The 21785-nt window shown below is 42.3% G+C and overlaps 2 protein-coding genes across 3 annotated transcripts in view; one reads left to right on the top strand and one right to left on the bottom strand.

Annotated features, from left to right (window-relative positions):
- Positions 1 to 501, bottom strand: part of LOC108899232 (uncharacterized) — a 3924-nt gene extending 3423 nt beyond the window's left edge. Inside the window, exon 1 of the mRNA XM_018699568.2 lies at positions 1 to 501. This exon is cut by the window's left edge and continues 830 nt beyond it. Within this exon, the coding sequence (XP_018555084.1) occupies positions 1 to 138 (138 nt within the window). The 5' untranslated portion in view covers positions 139 to 501.
- A 3493-nt stretch (positions 502 to 3994) lies between these two features.
- LOC108899197 (ras-GEF domain-containing family member 1C) overlaps positions 3995 to 21785 on the top strand; it is a 56772-nt gene continuing 38981 nt past the window's right edge. The window contains exons 1-3 of one of the 2 annotated variants that reach the window (XM_018699501.2): positions 3995 to 4216; positions 16018 to 16078; positions 17040 to 17122. The gene's annotated coding sequence lies outside the window, so the exon portion shown is untranslated. The remainder of the gene's footprint in view (positions 4217 to 16017; positions 16079 to 17039; positions 17123 to 21785) is intronic. The other variant, XM_018699503.2, reaches the window with a different exon arrangement.

The following is a 21785-nucleotide window of genomic DNA, read 5'->3' as shown; positions in this document are numbered from 1 at the left end:
GCACACAACCCTACTCTCCATTTCCTTTTCCCTGGCCCTCCCTCGCTGGGCAAAAGGTGGGCAGTTGTCATACGGGGGGTCCGTGGAGCAGGAACTGGCTGAGGTGGGGGTCTCAGTAGGAAGACAGTGCAACTCCATGATTCAGCCAAGCACATGGGCGTGCTGAGAGCCTTAGATAACTGCCCTCCCCTCCTCGGGCCTGCTGTAACAGGGAAATCAAGGCTCAGATTGTGGATTTGTGAGCGTGGTATGGAGCCTCCTTGTGCCAAGTGCTGATGTGTCGTGAGGAGAGGAAGGTGCAGGAGCCCTCCTCCCCTTTGGCTGGCTCTCTACTGTGCCCTTGACGCTACTGCCTAATGGTAGACAGGTTGTAGTGTGGGCGTAGCCAACAGGGACTCTGTGTGTGTGTGTGTGTGTGTGTGTGTGTGTGTGTGTGCGCGTGTGTGTCTTTAAGCAGAACTGACATCAGCTGTTACTTTAGCAGAGCTTCTGAGGGAGGGACCAGGGTGTAATATAGTCCGGCTCATTCCTAAAGACAGTCACACATAACTGCAATCCACAGAAATAGACGGTGGCCATGAGCACAAAGTGTGAAACACTCACAATGAACCCCATAATCTGCACATAATATTTGTGCAGTGAACTCACCCAAATATGCACTGTAATACAAACTTTAACCATTACTAGGACTACGATCACTCTGACTTGTACTGCATAATTCTTGTGTGGGCCTGTTACTTCAGCTGGGTCATTGATTTTCCTTCTCTTTTTTAATGCACTCTGTCTGCATTAACACTGGAGGATGTGTTAAGAGCCAAGTGCTTGTACTGCAGACAGAGTTCACTTTATGGAACCTACTGCAGTGCATTTACCTCATTTTTGAGACCATAAAATGCTGCCAAATAAAAAGGAGCCAGGTGACAAATCACAGATAGTTCAACCTGTTCTGTATGAGAGAGAGGGGAATTCTGTTAGATGTTGAGGAAAAATTAATTTTTTAGGGTTATAGGTGAAAGACATGATGTGATGATAGCCAGAGGAAAGTAAGTGGCTAACTGGTCACAGATACTCACACTCACTCTCACTGTGGTCAGTGTGTATTTAAACCACAAGGTGGAGCTGCAGACAACATTATGAAGAGCTTCTACTTGAGAGGGGTGGTGTACCTTGAAATGATGGCATTTTGAAGACAAGGATGATGCTTCAGAGCTTTAATATTCAGACAAACATATTTTATTGTTATATTGTTGCTCAAATAAAACATAATTGTTTATTTGTTTAATTTTGATGAATACAAGTGACTTATTTGCCCCACTTGCACTCTTTGTTTTATGACTTCTACTTTTTCTTTAAAGTTCTTTTTTTGTCCAGGTTTGAGGACTTTGAGGAAGTTTATAGAGTTTTATAAAGATCAGCTAAAGCCTATTGACCCACTATTGATCTAACAGCTCAGTGAAGAGCCCCCTCATTGGGGCGGTGCCATGGAGGAACCACTATCAAAGGTCCTTCCTCTTGATTAGAGGAAACATCCATACAGACGTATTTCTGCACTTTGTGCTTAAATCACCTCCAGTCAAACTTCTGCACAACAGGAGGTGACGTACTTTGAACCGCTCTTTAACCACACACGCTGCTTATGGGTGCTCTGTTTTGAGAGCACTGATACTCTACATAACTGAGAACAAAGCGCTCAGTGAGAGCCTTGGAGTGTCTCTGCAGTGCCTTACAAATCAAGGACGCGCTGCAAACTTCATCTCTGCATGGGCACATTAAATAGTCAGTTGTCCATCAACACTGATAAAACTCCACTCTTATCTGCCCTATGTAAATCATCCCGCGTCCTTCAAGGCTGCGCAGGCAGAGAAGGAATCACAATGTTTTATCTGCCTGTAGAGGCATAATGCAGGATTTAAATGTGGACAGAGTTTCCTAAAGCGATTTTCTGCACCTCAGAAATTCTCCTTATCCCATCCTGAATTAATACAGGAAGATGCTTCTGGAATATGGGAAAAGTGTTGTTGTAGTACCAGAAACCAGAATGTGCCCCCCCCGAGACAACAGGGGCACCAGAAAGAAAACAACCATCTGGATTGCCACACATTTGCTGTAATCCCCCTTGTATCCCTCTGAGGGTTTGCCCCTGACCTTCATCTGTCATTGAACAAGCGATGGAGCAACCTCGCAGCCTTTAACCCCCCCCCCAATCCCTGTGCCCTGACACTCATCGCAGCTGGATCTCTCCCTCCACGCAAAGGATAAGCTTCCTCCAAGACCCCCTTATCGCCACAGCCCTCCCTTCTCCCTTCGTCCTTCTCCACTTCCTGTACATTTGCGTAGTTGTTTGTAGCCATGACAACAGAATCCATGGCAACACAGATCCCCATGGTTCTAAATAATAAAGGTGGATGGATGAAGGGGGGGGGGGGGGGGGGGGGACTCTGTGGCTATTTTAGCAAGTGTCTCGATGGAGAGTAATTGAGGAGGGCCCTTGTTAACAAGAGACATGGTCTGCTGGAAAAGGCAAGCTTCCAAGGGCAACGCAGAGCCAGCCTCTCTTTCAACTGCTGAGCGGTTACAGTGCGGCATAATGTACATATATATGTAGTCCACAATACAAATTCATCACTTGGTATGAAACTAAAAATCTGAGTGTTGATGTGGATGTTGAATGGAGGAGTGACAAGGAGTCGAGCAGATAGGCGGTAACTTGGACTGTCGAGAGGAGAGGAGAGATAAGGAAAAGAGCAAACAGCGTCTGTTATGCAAAGGTGTATTTCTGCATGCAGGTGTGTTTTTGAGAGATTAGCATCCCTGCTTCTCTTTCCTCTGATCCCCAGCCTCTCTCGGTGTGTGTGCTTTAAAGCTGCAGTGCTACCTGAGCAGATTATATACAGTTTCTTTGCTGTTTACTCATGTTTTATTAAGACAACTATGGTTTCCTTTACAGCAGTCACCACGGTAGCTCTCACAGAGGTAACAAAACTCCAACACCACATGGAGTGTGGCTGCTAAAAGATCTGTGTGTGGTTCTGTTTCGGGGACATTTACTGTTTTTTATGTTGAGAAAAATGTTTTGTTTTTGTTCTCCATTTTTCTCCTTTTCTTTTTGTAATGAATAGTATTAATCTTCTTAGCTCTGGAGACTAAACACAATATATTTAGGTGACAAAACAATCTCATCTTCAGAGTCCATTTTGTAGATATCCTGGAGCTTTTGATTATATCACATGATCTTCATCAACAGGTTGCCCAGTTTTTGTTGAACCACCTGATCTTACTATGTGCATTTCCGCCTTTATTTTCATGCTAATTTTTTACATTTTAAACTGTTCAGAGCTCATGCATGCCAATGGATCATTGCAAAGAAAATAGGCAACTCTGGAGTTTCATTTTGCGTCTTACTCCAACCACCTACTCCTATCTCAGTTAAGGTTGGTGATGTTTTAAATACAGGTATAGATTTCGCATTTGAAACATGTGAGACAGCCATAACATGCTAAGAGAATGACATTTACATTCTCTCTCCTTCAACATGTCTATAATAAATTGTAGGTTGATCCTCAGGAGAGACTTTGAGTTATTGCTTCAAAGCGCAGTACTGGGTATCACCAGCAGGATGCCAAGGAGCATTACAAATCCTAACAGGCCCAACAAAGGGCACCAAAATCATTCCGGAAGTTACCACACACTGGATGTTTACTCAGATATTATGTTGACCATGAAAAATGATCATTTATCTTTTTCGTTTTTACATATTAGTTTCGTCATAGTATCACTGAATCACGTCTGTTATCAAAACAGCTTCTGATTCATGTGAATGAATCCAGGTGTCAATAAAAGCAGCGTGGAGTCTAACGGTGCAATTTACTACACGCTAATTTAATTAAACGGTCCGTGAAACGAAGGTGCTGATTGGCTTGTTGTGCTTCTAGGATGTAAACAATACTGAAGGTTATTGGTCAAATCATTTGTCAATCCCCTGAATTCATTTGTAGCGGTTTTGTTTTAAATGTGGAGGTGACCGCCGGAAAGGAAACTGTGGACGTTAACCACGTATATTCCTGTCATTGTTACCTGGGTGTGAACGTACATGAGCTGGTTTAGTCGGTGGACTTCTTCAAAACGAGTCCCCAGTGGTCCATGGATATTTGTTTCTTTTGTTCGACCCACACATTAAGTTATACTTCGGCAAGACAACATGGCCGCAAGCTGGCAGGTAAGATGTTAACTACTCTGCTGCGACGTCGTGTATGAATTGTCATTTCTGAAATATCAGAGCACCTCTCCCCCTGTTATGTTGGATTAAATGTTGCAGTGATAAAGTATACTGAGTCTCACTGTATTTAATAATAGTACATGTGATAAATGTGATAGTGTATTCTTTTTTACACAGAATGAAATTCATATGAGGTTAAGTAACCACCTCATTTCTAGTAAAATCTTGCATTTCATTTTATTCTTCAACATGCTTTGAGTATCTCGGCTTTACTGCCCTGCACTGACACCTTCAGTGAGATGTATTTATTTTAATGCAAAAACATGAAAACCTCCTTTCCCTTATGTACCTTTTAAGCTTCTCTAATGTTGCATTTCTTACAGTGAAAGTGTGGGTAGATACACAGCAATGAGAATCCATAAGACAAGTAAAGGCAACAGTGTTTCTCTTTAAAGTATGCACAAATAAAGCAAATTGGACTGTACTTAACTCTAAGTCTAAAGAGGTACTCTATCTCTGTGCAGCAGAGGACAGTCTATTCTGACTTCCAGTTCCTTGTATGGATCAAGCGCCATAAAGTCGAACTTAATGTGTTGAACTGGTGGAGTTCCACTTTAATGCATCTGCTAAGTGATCATTTTGTTTCCTTTGGAGCAGTGAGCTCTGTGCAGATCCAGCAAAATTAGATGTATTTTTTCTGTATGTGTGGGAATGAGGTGACTGATGAGATACATGGGTGACAGCATATAGAGTTTTAATAAGGTGCTGGGTTTCCATGAAACGCCAGATCAGCTTCAGTGCTGGTTAGGTTAGATTCTCCAAATGCCTGGAGCTGTATGGGAGGGATCAGGGTTCACTCATTTGTTGTTGTTGTGTTGATGGTAGTAGGGGAGAGCACTGCCCAACTTCAAAATCTCAAAATCTCATATAGGTGTTAGACTGGTTGGTGATTCACATCATTTTTCATTCTTATCAAACTATTCAGTGACACCACATGCCCCTGATGCACGTGTGCCTCCCATTGGCTATTCAGCTTTTGTTTCCTGTATCTCTTTGTTGTTCAGGGTCGGCTCTTCAGCTGTTTTTTTTTCTTTTTTTCAGATTCTGAATTTAACCCATGTCATGAAGCGACTCTGCGTCACTCTCATCCATTTTAACCAAGTGCCTGTTTCAAGGTTTCATCCACCACAGTGGATTATTGTAGAACGCAAACATGCATGCACATGCTGCTCTCCCTCTCAAACAACCCCACATAAATTTATACATTGGAGATGTGCGTCATTGGTATCCATGTGTGGGTAGGTTATATTGCAGCCATGTTAAATTGGATTATATTGCTTTTTTTTTTTTAAACCATCCCTCCTCAATATGCATTCTCAATTAAAACCCTCGGCACACTTTAACTTCTGACACGTTCACGCCTGCGTGTGTGAGTGTCCACGGACTACAGTTTCATTATAGCTCATATCATTAACATTTTCATTAGAACGCTCTTACTATCATCTCTAGAGGCAGCTGTGCGATGTGATTATGTACCCAGTTAGATAAGATGACAGTATACATTTGTTTGCAGGATTTTTTTTTTCTCATCACGGAACTTCACACATTTTGACAGTCAATTAACAGTGCTGGCAGAGTTACCATGGGAACAACTTCTTTTAGAGTAATCAGGACAGGAGAGGGCAAACTCGTGAGCAACACCTTTAACAACCGACCTGTCTTTCTGACTGAGTGTCGCCCCGAGCAGCTGATGCACGCGTTTTGAATGTGTGTGTGTATATGCAACCGCCACTTTGTATCACACAGCTGTCGTCCCAGAGTAAGGTGAGACAGATGTTGGCTTTACTCGAGCTGAAAATGAAACGGAGGGAAAGAGAATTTCAGTGGAAATCCCTTTTGAGCTGGGATGTTATTAGAGTGTCCTGCTGTCAGATTCCTGGGTGAGAAGGAGGAAAATCTGTGAGACAAGAAAAGGAATAAAAACGATTGTTACAGATATCTCGGATGGATGGAGAAGGGGAGAGGAGTGAGGAGTAAAATGATGGAAGTAAAAAGAGGAGGAAAGGAAGAGACAAAAGCAAAGTAAACAGGAAAAAGTTACATGTGGGTGAAGTGAGAGGAGAGGGGCCTAGCAGACACAAAGAGAGAGAGAGAGAGAGAGAGAAAAGCTGGTAAAAGGTTGAAAATATTTGCGCGAGTCGAAAGAAAACAGAACAGCAGACAGGCCAGGAGATGGAAGGTAGAAAGAAAAACGCTGCTGATTTGATGACTTATTCAGGGTTTCTCTGGAGCTCTCTTCCAAGGATCTCTTTGAAAAGGAGCATGTTTGAAGTGTCTGCATATGTGATAGTCTGTCTGTCAGTGGGAGGTGGAGCAGGGGGTGGTAGAACAGAGAGGAAGACAGATACGGAGTGTGAGGAGGTGAGATAGCGAGGGAGAAAGGAGAGGGGGAAAGGAAAAGGACTGCTGGAAATAGAGTGGATGTGAGCGAGGGAGACAGCATATCAATGCTCTGCTCTGCTCTGTGGAGGCCTCAGCAGGCTCTGGCAAGGTTAGAGCACAAAAATGGGTTATTAAAGGGGCTAATACTGATCTCTTGTGCTTGATTAGTGCAGAAAATAAATGCTTAAAAAAAGCAGGAGAGCAGATGGGATAGAAAATGCTTTGATATGAACACAGAGGCTGAAGGAAGCAATGGAAGAAAGAGGAAGATGGGGAAGGATGCGGCATGGGAATGTAGGAAATAAAAGAAAACAGCAAATCGATGAAAAAATAAACAGTGAGAGGAAAACCGTAACATGAAAAATGGTGGTCCTTAAATTCTGGGAACTGATGTAATTGCACCTCAGGAGCCGCGGGGACCATCGGCTTTTCCGCGCCCTTGCGAGGAGTAAGGACATGTCCGACCTTCTAGCCAGTGGCTAATGGGCAAACAGAGGCTCGACAGTTTCTCAATTTAACAGGGCGATCTGGGCTCACAGTGTGTTTGGGTTTGTGTGTGTGTGTGTGTGTGTGTGTGTGTGTGTGTGTACACGGGCGTGTGTGTGTGGATGAGCACACATTTGAAACGCATCCAGTTTGCACAGAGCACCAGGAGAGCTCATTGGCCAGCTCCCATTGTCGCCGTGGGAGACAGTCCTGGGATGGCTGATTGGGTCTGGGAGAGTAGACAATAGGATGATGGGAATAGCCAGCGTGAGAGTCAAAGGTCAGCAGGGTGGATTACACGTAAGAGCTGTCACCCTGGACATTTTCATACGCATACAAAATATCCCATGATGTAAATGAAGCAATCTGTTATGAGCACATTATTCTTGGCTTTCCCCCAAGTGCGTGTGTCTGCATGTGTGTGCACTGTCCAGGATAGCAAGTCTTCATTCAGCATGTGTAAGACACCAGCTTTACCCAGGGTCCCTCTCTATTTATAGGCTCAGAAAAAGCCACAGCTCATATTTATTTATACAACTGATACACACTGAGATAGCAGAAGTGAGGGCTGTTATTCTGCTAGATGTGTGTATTTATGAGCTCATGGTTAGTGTGGCTTTATAAAGGGACACTGCAGTGTTTTATGAAGATACATTTGGGCATCTTAGTGATCGCTCTGCTCTGAATACTACAAGGGTTTTAACAGAAAGTGGGAAACTGATTATAGTGGCTCCACGGGTGATGATTGTGTTTTCTAGCGATGGTGTGTGTTTGTGTGTGTGTGTGTGTGTATGAACTGTAGATGTGTTTCTGTTGCCAGAGCTGCCAGGCTCCCATCCCCCCTTTGAGAACAGTGGAAGAAGGCCGTTTCAGTGCTGTTTACACTGTAAACGGACAGGAGCCTGTGCCCGGCTTTTATTATTGTAGCAGACACACAGAACTGCCTGGCTCTGTCTCACACATCAAAATACGGTTCTCCCAAGGCAAAATTCCAGTTTACTGCAATTTGTGTCCTCTTTGTGTAACTCTGGCCTGCTGAGATCAGGAAACAAGCCAAGACTTTATCCGGATTATCTAAACCACTTCATTTCAAAGGAAAACCTAAAATAGGGAGTTACCTAAAAGTTGGTTATAATCCTTCATTGAGGCGTCCCTGATGCCTTGTAGTCTAAGACACCATGTAATTGCAGTGTCCCCTGTTTGATTCCAGCTTTGTTGCATATCATCCTCTTTGCTTCCTCCCCATGTTTCCTGTCAATCTCTACTGTGATCTACCAACATAAAGGCAAAATTATCTTGTAAAAAAAACTATCCATTGTTGTACAGAAAAACAGGCAAATGCAGAAAAGGACAAACCTGAAATTAAAGAAAAAGTTAATAATTTTACCTTTGGATTAGCTTTACATCTTCTTATTTGATGTCATTGCACCCCCACATGTTAGCAGTTAACCTGATGACTGCCATGTTATTTTTAGCTATAGAAATGAGAGCTGAAACTGTGAACATAAAAACCCTTATTGTGTGAAACTGAAATTTCCCTTTAACATCAAGTCGAGAAAATGTAGAAACACAGAGAAAAGGGTGATAAGATTAAAACTTAATGACTGAGAGCGAATAATATAATGGAATGGGGAAGTTAATAAAAGGAAGAAGCTGTCGTTTGTAAAGTAGAGGAAATAGGAGATGGAATTTACCGACAATTTATCAACTTTATGTTGCTATAAATGAACAAACACGCAGAGAGAGAGAGAGAGAAAGAGAGGTCTGTTGTGTGTGTCAAACCACAACTGAAACGCCTCTCTGCAAACTTGTAAATTGATTCCACTGTCTAATATTCCACACAGGCTCATGTTACCTCATGTTATAACCACAGATGTCTAAAACCTTTCTATGGTCATCTGTGTTTTCTATGGTTCCAGAGAACAGACCAGATTTCACAGCTCACTTGAGACTCCATCCTCATTTTATCAACTGTGTTTGCAGCAGAGTGGCCACGGGGGAAACTTGTTCTCTTCTCGGTCATTTTGACAGGCTGAGCTGAATATTAATGATACGACAGGAAACCTAACAAGGAAGTGTGTCCCTGTTTCCTGGCACAGTGCTTTAAATACAGTTCCCTTGTTCATTGCCAGACATTGAAATTAAAAATTACTAGCATCCTGTTTAAAGTAATGGATGACACAATAGCAGGTGTTGTTTTACCTCCAAAAGCTGAGTGCTGGTTCTTATCCCCAGCTGTCTTTTTTTTTTTTCTTGGTTTATGTCTGTTTTTGCTCCACTGCTGCTAAACAGTAGTTGGTGTGTCAGGGAAGAGAGGGGGTAAACTAGAGAGAGATTGGAAAGCAAAGATGAAGCTGGGTGAAAAGTAACACTAAGAAGAGCCAGAGGCATGTGCTGTGTGTCTCTATTTCACACCACTGTCTCCCTCAGTGGGAGGGCTGATGATCGCATACTCAACTGTCTACTTTCGTGCGTGATCGTGCACACCTACCACTTCCAGCCCCGCAGGCAGCAGACATTTGCTATCTATAGAACGATTGCTTGCTCTTTAATTCGGGCTCAGTGGAGACTTGCGCTACAAACGACAATAATGAAAGATTCGCATAGGAATCCTTTTGGATAGCCGTTCATATTCCTGTGAAGGATGTGCGAGGGTTTTATGGTGCACAATAAGAAGACTAACTCCCCATCTGTCGCACATAATTCCTCAAACCATTATCAATGCTTCCACAAGCAAACATCCAGGTATGAATAAAAAGTCTTATCTTCTTCAGGATGTGGTTATGAGCGAGGAGGGAGACCATAAAGAGGGGATTTAGTAGGCAGAGACTATGTTCTTTTAATGTACCTGCTGCTGCAGAGGCCCACATTCATCAGACACTCCTTAAATTCTCTCACACAATGACAGGGAATAGGCTCATCCAAGCTCAGAGTATCCACATAAGATCAAATTATTGAATATAATGCTTTCACTTCTCCTCCTGCTCTCTCTCCATCCCTCTGTCTCTATCTCTCAGTACCCTGCTCGCTCCTCCCAAATTCTACTCTCTCCTCTTTATGAAAAGGCTTTTTATGAAGATTTTGAGATTTGGTTCCCATCAGGAAATGTGTCAGGCAGAACAATTGAAATATTCTTTCTATTTGCATCAGAGTGAAAAAAGGAAAAAAAAAAATAGGAGGGTGGTAATTTGCTTCTTCATTTAAAGAGGGATCATTTTAGAATCTTTCTCGAATGTGTCACCCATTTGCACTTTGAGCACGAGAATGAGGAGAAATGACAAAGAAAGCGAGACATCTTTAATCTATTTTTAGAATAAAAAGACTGTTCAGTGAAATTGCACAACAGCACGAGGTCCCACACAATTTAATGTCAGCTCAAATCTCATCCACACCATTACAATACTCCATGCTGGAAGTGATTTATACAGTATTACTGCATGCTGTATGGATATAAGGATACATCATTCGCAGTGTCATCTGTAAATTATCCTTATCACAGCCTCTACAGCCTTGTTAGCCCTGCCATGAGGCTCTGGTGGTACAATTGTTCTCCTCTCTCTCTCATGCTTTTCCTCTATTCGTCTATACCTAACTCTGTTCTATTGGGTCTTTTTTTTTCTTCTTTTTTTTTAACAGTTTGACTTGTCATGGTAGGGAAAGCACAGGTGTTACTAATAACATTAACAATGGCTCCATTTTATTCAAGTGTCCCAGTGAGCCAGAGTGCACAATACCACGGCCATGAAACGGAAGCAGCTATACAGAATTCAGCTGTCATTCATTTATTATTTACACCTGCACTTTTCTCATTGTGTCAAAATGTCTCTGTGAAAAAGACCTATTCCACTCTAGTAGTATATCATTATTTTATAGTCTACTGTTTTTACAGTTGGTATATAAGAAGAAAAAGTACAGCGATAAATTGTTTTCCAAAAATGTGTTACTTTTGTTTTCTGCGATTATGTGTGAGCTGTTTCACCTCTGTTTCATCACAGTGCAGCTGTGTCTTATGCAGCTGTGTTAAGCTCTCCTATTTCCTTTGTGCGTCGCGTCTTGTGACAGTGGTGTCCATCGACAGCAGTGAAAAACAAGTTCATTTAGTATACAGTACATACTGACTTGACTCTTTAAGGTCTTTTAAGTTTGTCATTTTTCTGTTGTGAAGGTACCACACACTCAAAATGTGTTTAAAGTGAGTGTAGTGTGGACTGGGTCACAGCTCAGGTTTCAGGAGCTGCTTTTCCCCACCTGTTAACTCCAGATCCAGCTCTCATTGGTTAGACTGAAATGCAGAGGACCAGTCTCTCATGTTAATTAAGTACGAATGAAGGATGAAGAGAGTCTACTCTACCTTCGTCTGTGATAGTTTAATTTGCACTCTGAGTAAGAGCTATCCTTTAAAGTGAGATTATGTAACTGTAGCTGAACAACAGCACAGTGACCACCAGTAGCAAAATAGTGGACAAATTTAATCTCTTTTCGATTTTAAATTCTTGCTTTCAAGTCCTAATTCTCATTAGAAAAACAAAGACTATGTGTTACTGTGTTTCAGAGCTGAAACACAAGGTTGGTCTGCCCATTTACAATGGACAAATAGCTTCATTATTTTAACATTTACCTTTGTTTTCTTTTCCAAATTACAAAGGTTAGATTGGGGATTTGTTTACATCTGGTCTGATCGTCTGACCACTCTTGTGTTTTGCCCTATTGGACCCATAATGTAGGTGGAATGTTCCTTTAAAACTAAGATATGAGCCAGGACAGAGTTCAGTTCAGGGCATCCTCCTCACTCTGTACACAGATGGTTTCTGAGAACTTAATGAAGAGGTCTCTTTGTAGATAAGTAAAGCGTTTTTGTTGGGTGAGTAAGGATTGCTGTCGGGATTAGTTTTGTTTTACTGGCTGCTTTTATTTGGCATCACCATTTTTTGTCTTGTTCCCCGGCTTGTTTTGTACAATTGATGTAAATATTCCAAATACTAATCTCATTGTAAACACTGCATGTTTTTGATTTGTAATACTTTTCTGTCTCTCATCTGTTTGCTTTTTCTCACAGTTTCTGTTTTTGTTGGATGTTTATTTGTGTGTTTCCCCTGTTGGTGTATTGAAGATATAGCTAGTTAATATACAGTAAGGTGAACTTTTGCTGGTACAAATCATGCTAGACCTGAAATACAGAGAGCTTTTCAGTATTACAGGCATATGGTTTGTGCTATAATAACAATACTTTTTTAGTATCATAATATTTTCATTCACAGAGTTTGTTCTACACTAAAGCCCCCCAGCAATTTTCTGAGGGCACTGAAATGTTCCTTTCAATCATTGTGTGTGTATTTCAGAGTAAACCGTGCTTGCTGAAGGAGCTCATGGCCTTATTTGAACCTGAATTTTACCGTGTTTCCCGCATTCTTTCTCTCCACACAACACGTACCCAGGCCTGTTTCGTCACACTCGCGGAGATCCTCTTACCTTGGTTTGTGTAATTGCCATCCATGTTTCATAAGAGGCCTCATTAAACTAGAGGCAACACCCAGTCTCGCACACCCTTAATGCTTATTCCCCTGGATCTTATTAGGCATCGCATTCAGGAAATCAATTAGGACCTAGAGAAAGATTACAGAGACTCCTTACCCTGACCAGGCAGCAGTTAAAGATGAGATGTGTAGTCATTATTTAACCATTAGATCCACAATTGAGACAGGCAAGGAGTAGAGGAGGCAACAAGCCAGCTCCAGCACCACAGACAGAGTGGGAGTAATGATGGGAGAGAGAGAAAGAGAGGGAAGAGAAGAGGGAGGAAGGCTACTGATCGCTGTCAGAGGGAGAAAAATCTAAATTGGCCTATTGTGGAGAGCTGGAGGGAGGCAGAGGAATGGAGATGAGGAAGGACAGAGAGAGACAAAAGTATGTGAGTATGTGGGCCAGGTCTCTGTAAAGGTTCCTGTCACATTAGAAAGGCTCCACTACAGTCTACAGTGCCTCCTCTCCAAAGGTAAACCTTGTTTGAATGAGCTATCATTTTAGACAGTTTGACTTCTTAAACCAAGATTCATAGCTTTTATATCCCAGAAACCAAATTCAATAGAGCACATCTCAGTATGTGTGCAGTTTGAAAATGTGTCCAGAGCATTTCTAAAGGGCCTGTGATGTGATTTGGCCTGTCTCCTATCCAAAGTATTTTACAGACAAAAGAGAAGCCCACGCCAGCCCTCCTCCTCCGCCTTCCTCTGCCTCCCCCTCCTTCCTCCCCCCCCCTACTGCCGGTAGTCATTTCTCAACTATCCATTAACTGCACCAAATAGATGCCTGGGGGAGGAGGAGGAAGAGGAGGAGGAGGAGGAGGAAGAGGAGAGGAAAAGGTCCTCACTCTGTTAAAGGGATTTTCTGAGAGATGGAAGGACATGGGAGAGAAACAGGAGAGGGAGAGTTAGGTAATAATGAATGGGTGGTCGAAGAGAGAGAGAGAGAGAGAGATGGCGGGGGGGGGTGGCTTTAAGACTGGTAGAGAATCAGGAGGAGGTGGATGGATGGCATTCAGCACGGGTGAAAACACGGTGTAGAAAATATCCTGTGACCTACTTTTGCCATGTCAGTCATTACTCTCCTCTCGGCCATTTCCTTGTCACTGGTCACTCATTAACTCACTGTATAGTCTGTTATTCACTATGCATGAGATGGGGCCATCAGTCAGAGCATGGAGGTCTGCACTATCTGAGGGAGATATGCTCCCACTATTCTTCAGCGGGAGGATAGAAAACCAATATTGTAAGGGAGATGAAGTCCAGCCTCCCTCTTCATGCTGGCCTCTGCTCCTGTAGCCTCAGTCAAATGATTTTTTTCAAAAGTTGAAACATGATACCGTGGGTTTCTGTCCATATTTGCCCAATGGCTATTCATTTTTTACCAAGATAAGGCAACAATTGTCTTGTTAGCTACAACTCTCTTTAGGATTTGATGGCACAACCATGACTAAGCCTGTGCTGTAGTGGCTAAAGCTGACAAAGTAACTCTTGAGTTTCATTGTCCAATACAGTGATGGATACTCCTTTAATTCAGTGTACGGACAGAAAATTCCAGTATTACATTTTGTCAGAAAAAGGAATGAAAGAAATCCACTGTGTGCAAATATGCAAAGAAAGAAACACTATCTATGCAAATGCCAAGTCAAAAATTGTGGCTGTGAATTTCCCTGTTAATGGGAAACTGTGGAGTCTAAATTACACTTTGGCCCAAAAGAACACAATTATGGACACATGAACAAGGTGTGGGGACATGGAGACTTCACACCCATTTGGGATGTGGTTTGAACATCTTGCTGAACTTTCTAAAACCTTAGGCGTTTACTATGTTTATATGTCAGCTGTCACTAATCTAGGAAAATGGGCCATCAGGTTTTAGATCTTGGATACAGGGATCTGATCAAAATTCAGAATCAGCCACTGATGCCTGGGCCTTAATCATAGTCACATTCCAGTTTCTCCCAAACAACAAGTCCAGACTCAAGACCAGTCAAGTTTTTTCTACACCACATTTTGTTATAGATCTCATACTGAGACATTGTCATGTCATTAGTACATGGACTTAAATACTACTACTTAAATGCTTCTGCTTCATACCCACAAAATGAATGTACAGTTCAAGACACCAGCTGAAATAACCAACATTAATCATTGCTTGTGTCACTTGTGGCACACTTCTGTGCCTTCGCAGGTTTTGCTGTCTCACCTTGTGAGAAGGATGTTGCCATAAGAGATAGCCCGCATCATAAATTTGTTTCCTTCGCTTGTCCCTGTCCTGCTGTGAGTGTGTTGCTCGACCTGAAATGTTGAGGTGTGAGACCCTTGTCATGGGGCATTCATGGTCCAGAGGAACATAAATACACTAAAAAAAACTCCCTCCCTGAAGTGCAGAGTGAATTTATAGATCAGTCATGCATCAGAAACTGGGCCGTATGCACACCGCACCACATCGCACCGCACTGCTGTCTGGGTAATCTTTGCAGCTCAATCTGCCATCACCCCTTGGGACAGAGCAGAGGTTCAACATCTAATACTGTCTAATGGAAGACATGCACACACACACACACACACACACTCACACTCTATACACTGTTTAAAGGAGGTCAGGAGTGAGACCATTACACTGCATCACCTGATTCCCGCCACCACAACTTGTAGTCCTAGTTTGATAGTGTAGAAATAGATTCCTCTGTCTGTCAGACTGTTGGCTCACTATGCAACCACAGCCTGCAGCATCTGAGTGTTTGAAGGGAGGGCTTTCTGCCGGTGGACAGCCAGAGCCAGACGACTGGGAATGGCCTGGTTCTAGATGTAGATCTGGGTTCAGACTCCAGACACGGTCGGTCTGTCTGCCTGTGTGGCCCCTGGTGCTTTCAGCCTCCTCTAACCTCCCAGACTGAGGTAATGGGTGAGCTAAATGCTTTTAGGCTTCCTCAGTTTTTGTCTAAATTTCCCCTTTGATAACCTTAAAACATTTCCTCTGTTTAAGCCTATACTTTACCTTCCTTTCACATATGCATTAATGACACATTGATTATGCAGACGTTAAATGCCTTCAAATGGCCAATTAAGTGGGGATGAATGTGTAATGAGAAGCAACAGGGTATATTAACCCAAAACGATGGGTTCAAGCTCGGTCTCTGGCAGACGAGGTTGCTATGACGACGTGCTATTTGCATTGCTGAGGACCTGTTAATGAAAAAAGGCATCATCCACAAACAAAGAATGACACACAAACAGAAGAAACAATGAAATGGCGTGATGCAGATTAGCTCAAAGAAGTGTGTATTGTGAGCAGAGTAAAAACCACACAGATGGACATCTTGTCTTGTTTTTCTTTGTTTTTCTATCCAGGTAGGATGACGACTTATCAGATACGACGGCAGAGGTGGAAGGGAATAAAGCAAAGATGCAGGTGGGCTTTGTAAATCACCACGGGCTGAGGAGAAAAGATTTCACAATAACAAATAATGCTCAGAGGGAGGGCGCATACAGCAAACAAATGATGCACCACAAAATGAATTCGCCTATGGTTACTCTCAGTGGGATGACTGGCAAATCGCCATGATTGTATTTTGCTCCCTCGTGTGTGTATATGTGGTACATCTGCTTCTGTCGGTATCAGGGTCTCTGTGTGCCCCCCCCCCCAACACACACACACACACACACACATACATACATAACATAATCAAGATGTAATATATATGGAGGATAAGCTCAAGGATATTGACCCGTTCTGCAACTGGACCTCTTGGGCTTTGCCGAGGTAGAAAAAGATCTCGTATGCAGCCTCACATGCCTTCACCCATCCCCTCGCTTCCCTCTAACTTTCATTCTCACACATTCAGCCTCCCCTCTTTTGTCTGCAAATGTCTCTGCTTTTCCTGTACACATGTCCTTCAATACGCCCACATTCGATCATTTTTCCTTCTCTGTCCTCCCCGGAGGCCCTCTACCCCCACACCATATCTCTGCCAGAGCAACATTCATTTCAGCTATAACTTTCCAGATCTGTATTACGGGGCCTTTGACTTCTTATCACTCGTCTTATATGGACTGCTTTGGTGTACAACAACATTTGAAATTTAAATTCAGGCTCAGCATTTAGTTCAAGTGTGGAAAGCATATAGCAGGTGGCAGAGGGCAGTGTGGTGGATTGCTGTACAAGTTTGACTTATGACTTCAACTCTGAAGGCCTGTCGAGTCAGTCGGAGTTCAGTCGGCCAGACATTACTGTAAAAACTTTCATCATTCTTTTGCTGCTTTTATATATTCACTTGCTTGGAATTTTGTTTGTTTCTCCTTTCCACAACCTACATAGCATCCAGCCATTTTAGACAAAGCAGCCTTACTGATAAATGTCTGTTGCCTTTCAGAAAATTGGATTTTTAATTGGCTCCACCTGGCTGGAGGATAATACAGCATCTTCGTGAGTTCAAGTCTTTCGTGCGTCATTGAGGTAATCACACATCACACGCACGCACGCACACACACACTTTGACTTTGTTTTAACACATAGCGGCTTGTTGTTTCTCAGAGAAGATGCAGGTTATTTATGCATCCATAGTTTCCACATAAATTTCATGTCCTACCTTTCACTGGACCAGTCTGCTCCTCTCTCCACCCTTCACTTCACATTCATAGCAGCCTCTCAGCAATCCAGCCTGTGTGTGTCAGGCCCATTGCAGCTGATTGTTTCACTGCTAGAAAATCTAATAAGCATTTAGTCTGTTTGTAAATTGCCCTGTGACAGAGTGCGTAATGACTTGGAGCTATTTACACGTACATGTCAGCTTTAGCATGTGGGCTAATTCATCAGCTGTCAGGCTGGCACTTCCGTGGCCCGGCACCCCTGCAGCTAGCTATTATAATGCTAATGTTATGGATTGAGATTGGATTGCCGTTTTATTTTGGTCAGCTCAAGCATTCTTATAATAAAGTCATACCAGACAGAAAGACTGCTCAACTTAAAAGCCAAAGCACCACTGACGGAGGATAAATGAGGCGGATCCAAGCTGTCTCTCATGTATTTGACAAGACTGAAGAGTAAAGAGCTGTTCCCCATAGGCAGAGCAGTTTCAGCATCCCTCTCTGAAGCAGGCTAATTGACTAAAGGTGGTCTGTGTACGACGTAGTTCATAACACATTCAGTTTGAAAGACACATCAATGCCAGGGACAGAAAATTATACTGTACCTTTCCCGCAGTACGTGAGGCATAGATAATTGTGTGTGTTTGTGTCTCTATTCTTGTGAGAGGCAGTTTCAGTTTTTTAGACTTTTAAAGTTAGGGCATTTTTTTCAGCTTCTTTGTGTAAAGTGACTACCTCCTGGCTGTTTCTTCACTTTTTAAAGATGATGTTGAGGAGCAAGGACTCGATTTTAGAATGAAAGGGATACTCCAGTGGTTTCATACTGCAATTTGTTGTTTTACTGCAATGTGTGGGAACTCACAAGCAACAGAAGAAAAAGGAGATATCCTAAATTTCAGTCCCTATCATGGGTTAAGCAAAAATACCGGATCTTATGTGTCTTATACATTTCCCTCGTTGATCAGTAAACACCTATGTCTGTCAAACTCCTTACGCCCAGTTTGTAATCTTGCACCCTAAACTGAGATAATCTTGATAACATTGCCAGTTGTTATTTTATCAGAGTTTACAAAGCTCCTCTGAAACCACAAAAATGATCATGTAACTATTTTTGACAGGTTGAGTAATTCTCTACATGATAAGCAAACTGACCTTTATGTGTGAAAACAGTGGAGTTTCCCTTCAAGGGTTCAGTGTGGGTTAAGAGACCAACAAGTGGGATTAATGAATACCCATATATTAGATGTGGTTTATAAGGCATTCTCGCAGTAGATGAAGATTAGATAAAATTAAAATTAAAATTTTACTTACGTAATATAGAATAAAAGCCATTGAATAAAGCCTCTGCTATGCATGAAAGTCCCTGTCTTATCTTTAAAAAATCCCCCTTACCAGTGGTGTGAGAAACCGGCCTGCAAGTCGAGAGTTGAAGGTCACTGTTAAGACCTCCCTGACGGATACAACAGAATAGTCTGAAATAATAATGATTAAGAATGGAACAAGATACCAAACAACAACTTGAGGACCCCCTAATGATGCTACAGTTCACGTAATAAAGAAATGCATTTAATTAGATTTATTTAATTTCATTTCACTACTGTGGTCATTATGCTCATGATGCTGTAATTTACAGCAGTGCATCTTGGGCCATAATGTTTGGGAATATGGACTGCGTTATGCCGGGAAGGGTCCGTACAAGTGTAGTAATGTGTGTGTGTGTGTGTGTGTGTGTGTGTGTGTGTGTGAGTGAGTGAGACCACACACCGGAAATGTCAACATAATGAACTATACAGTCTGATGATGACAAATTGGAGAGCAGAAATACACTCCTCTGCAAAATGAGATTACTGAAGCATTAGAGGTGATGTCACATTTAAAGGCTTGGTACAGGTAATGAGGAAGTCTTTACTACTGCTTCTCAGATGCTAATATCCTATAATATTATAACACAGAACAGAAATATATTCAACAACTGGGATAATAATAATGATGATGATATTTTTTTAATTTGGGTGTGAGTTAAGATGTTTGCAATGAATCTTACAATATTATACACTGTAAGAACATAACATTTTCTATATTTGAATTTTGTCACGTCTCACTCACAGTAACTTTTTGCAGTTGGTAACATAATTTCCTGCAAACTCTGCAGTCTCTTACTTTTCCTACCCAATAAAATATTCAACTTTTCAATCTGTGATAGCAAAGGAAATGTGGGGACCTCAGCAATATTTTTTTGGCAGATACAAGTCTCTAATCTGTTTATATTTTGTACAGAAGAAATGAGAACAAAGTGTGTCTCAGTTTTCACAGCCCACTTTCTCTCCCCGCTGTAATTTCTTTTTATTTGTCCTGTTCCGACGTCCAGACTGTGGTCACTGACCCTATACACAGTCTCCCTCTCTCTGTCTCTTTGATGGGGGAGACCTTCTACATGGGATCATGTAATGAATCAAACAGGGGCACAATCAGCCTAAAACGCAGACCATGAATCTCCCTCTTTCTCTCTCTAACACACACACACACACACACACACACACACACACACACACGTGCGCGCGCGCACGCACAGAGACAGACAGACATTACACCCACACACAGCAAGCTTCTTGTTGAGCTGGTGCAGCACGTAGACTCTCTCCACAAGTGTCTGAGCAGCCTCCAGGCCTGCACAGCTCCTTCTATACATCAACCAGACTCCCAGAGGTTGGAGGAGGACATGTTGTGCTTGCGTGGTTTTCATGAATAGCTTGTGCACAACAACTGTTCTGATGTTACGCATGCAAGCGTTCCATTTCCCTGCATGTATTTGCTTTTTTTTCCCTCATGTGCAAGTATGCAGTCACTGCTCTAGCTTACCTGTCCATGTCCGAACTGGCTTTCTAATTTCTGCATAAGAGGGAGGCCTGTCTTGTCCAAGGGGCTTATATGAGTCTTGTTGTTCATGCGAATTAGTGGCCACTTATGGGAATGGTTCCATGATTGAGCTGAGAGAGAGAGAGAGAACAGCGGGGACAGGGGCTAGTTATCCACTTGCTGATGTGGGACCTCGTGTAGGGAGCAGAACATAGTGGGGACTAATCTTTCACCCTAATACAGCACTACCAGCTGTCTCCCAAGCCCCTGCAATGAAGACAGATGATAGTGAATGGCTATGATCAGTGGGAGCGGGAATTCATTTGCTAGTGTAAGGAAGAGAGAGAGCAAGTGCATGCATGCTCCAGCTGTAGAGCAGTGATAGAGGGGAGCGAGCCATGCTGCTTTCACAGGCCATTTCCCTCAGGCTTTTCTGTGTGCACAGCCGGGGCCCTACAGAGACACCGTGAAGATAGAGACGACTATTCATATAGCTTAAAAATACTCAAGGTAATAGATGAGGCAAACATAATGACTCTGTGATGGAAAACGTAGAAGAAAGGTTGCTGAAAGTAAGCAACAGTTTGTTCTCATTTGAGCACATCAACTCTAAATTACAGAACCCATTTAAAGCAATAACAAGCATTGTATTGGGAATCATATGTTAACAATGATAGCAACGGCAGCAGTGCCAGGCAGTCAGTGGCTTGGTCCAATGGCCCACCCCTTCAGACTGTGTACCAGCAACTATTGGATGGATTTTATTCAGTCTCTTCCTTTTTCTTTCTTTTTTTTTTGATTTGAATTTTGTTCAAGGATTGCCAACATCAAACAACCATCCTCACCCTCAGTCTTTCAAGTAACATGCACAGCTCCATGAAAAGCAAACAAACAAACAAAAAAATGCTGCCTACTCTTACACAACACAGGGCCACGGAGTAAAAAAGTGGTTTACGATTACACTGTGATATATGTGATTCATGCCACTTTTTGTAACGTTCACCACTAAGAACAGTGTTTATCATATCAGAGTTTGTCGGCACAATCAAACACAGTGATCCTCTCTGCAAATGCAGTGTAATGTACTTGAGGAATTATAATGAGTCTGATTGTGGCAGCGCTCTAAGCTCTTTTATAAATGCGGCCTGAAGCCTTGGCAAAGATTCACACGGGCCATCTGCGTTCATGTGAGGGTGCAGCTGATGCCATGTTACAAGTCTCTCTCACATTATCAAGGAGGACTCAATGTAAAGTAAAATTAATTTCCTTTTTTATAGCTGGTTGACATCAGCATAAATTAAATAATTAAAAGTCGACATGGTGTGCTCACAAAAAAGAAAATAAATGTTGATCTTTTGTTTGGAGGGTAATCCATTAAATAGCGACAAGGACATTTTTGGCTACTGTGTTTGTTCCCATTTATTTTTCTTGTGTTCTCCTTGTGTATCAATAAGTCAGTGAGAGATTAACAGCCCCCCCCCTTCCACTCACTAGGTTTAATCCCCTCCAGGAAAACATGAATGACACAGAACAGGAGGCTAGGTAGTTATGCAATAAATGGAACGTCGAATGTGGAGATGCCCTTTTCAAATATTCCCCCTGCTCTTTGCACCTGAGGGACATTTCAGAGGCTGAGATCTGCTGACTCATTAATGCAAGCGGGAGAATACTGCTTA

This window comes from Lates calcarifer, linkage group LG8 (genome assembly GCF_001640805.2).
Source record: "Lates calcarifer isolate ASB-BC8 linkage group LG8, TLL_Latcal_v3, whole genome shotgun sequence".
Taxonomy (NCBI): Eukaryota; Metazoa; Chordata; class Actinopteri; family Centropomidae; genus Lates; species Lates calcarifer.
Note: the sequence above shows the minus strand (reverse complement) of the source record. Positions and strands in the feature narration are given on the sequence as shown.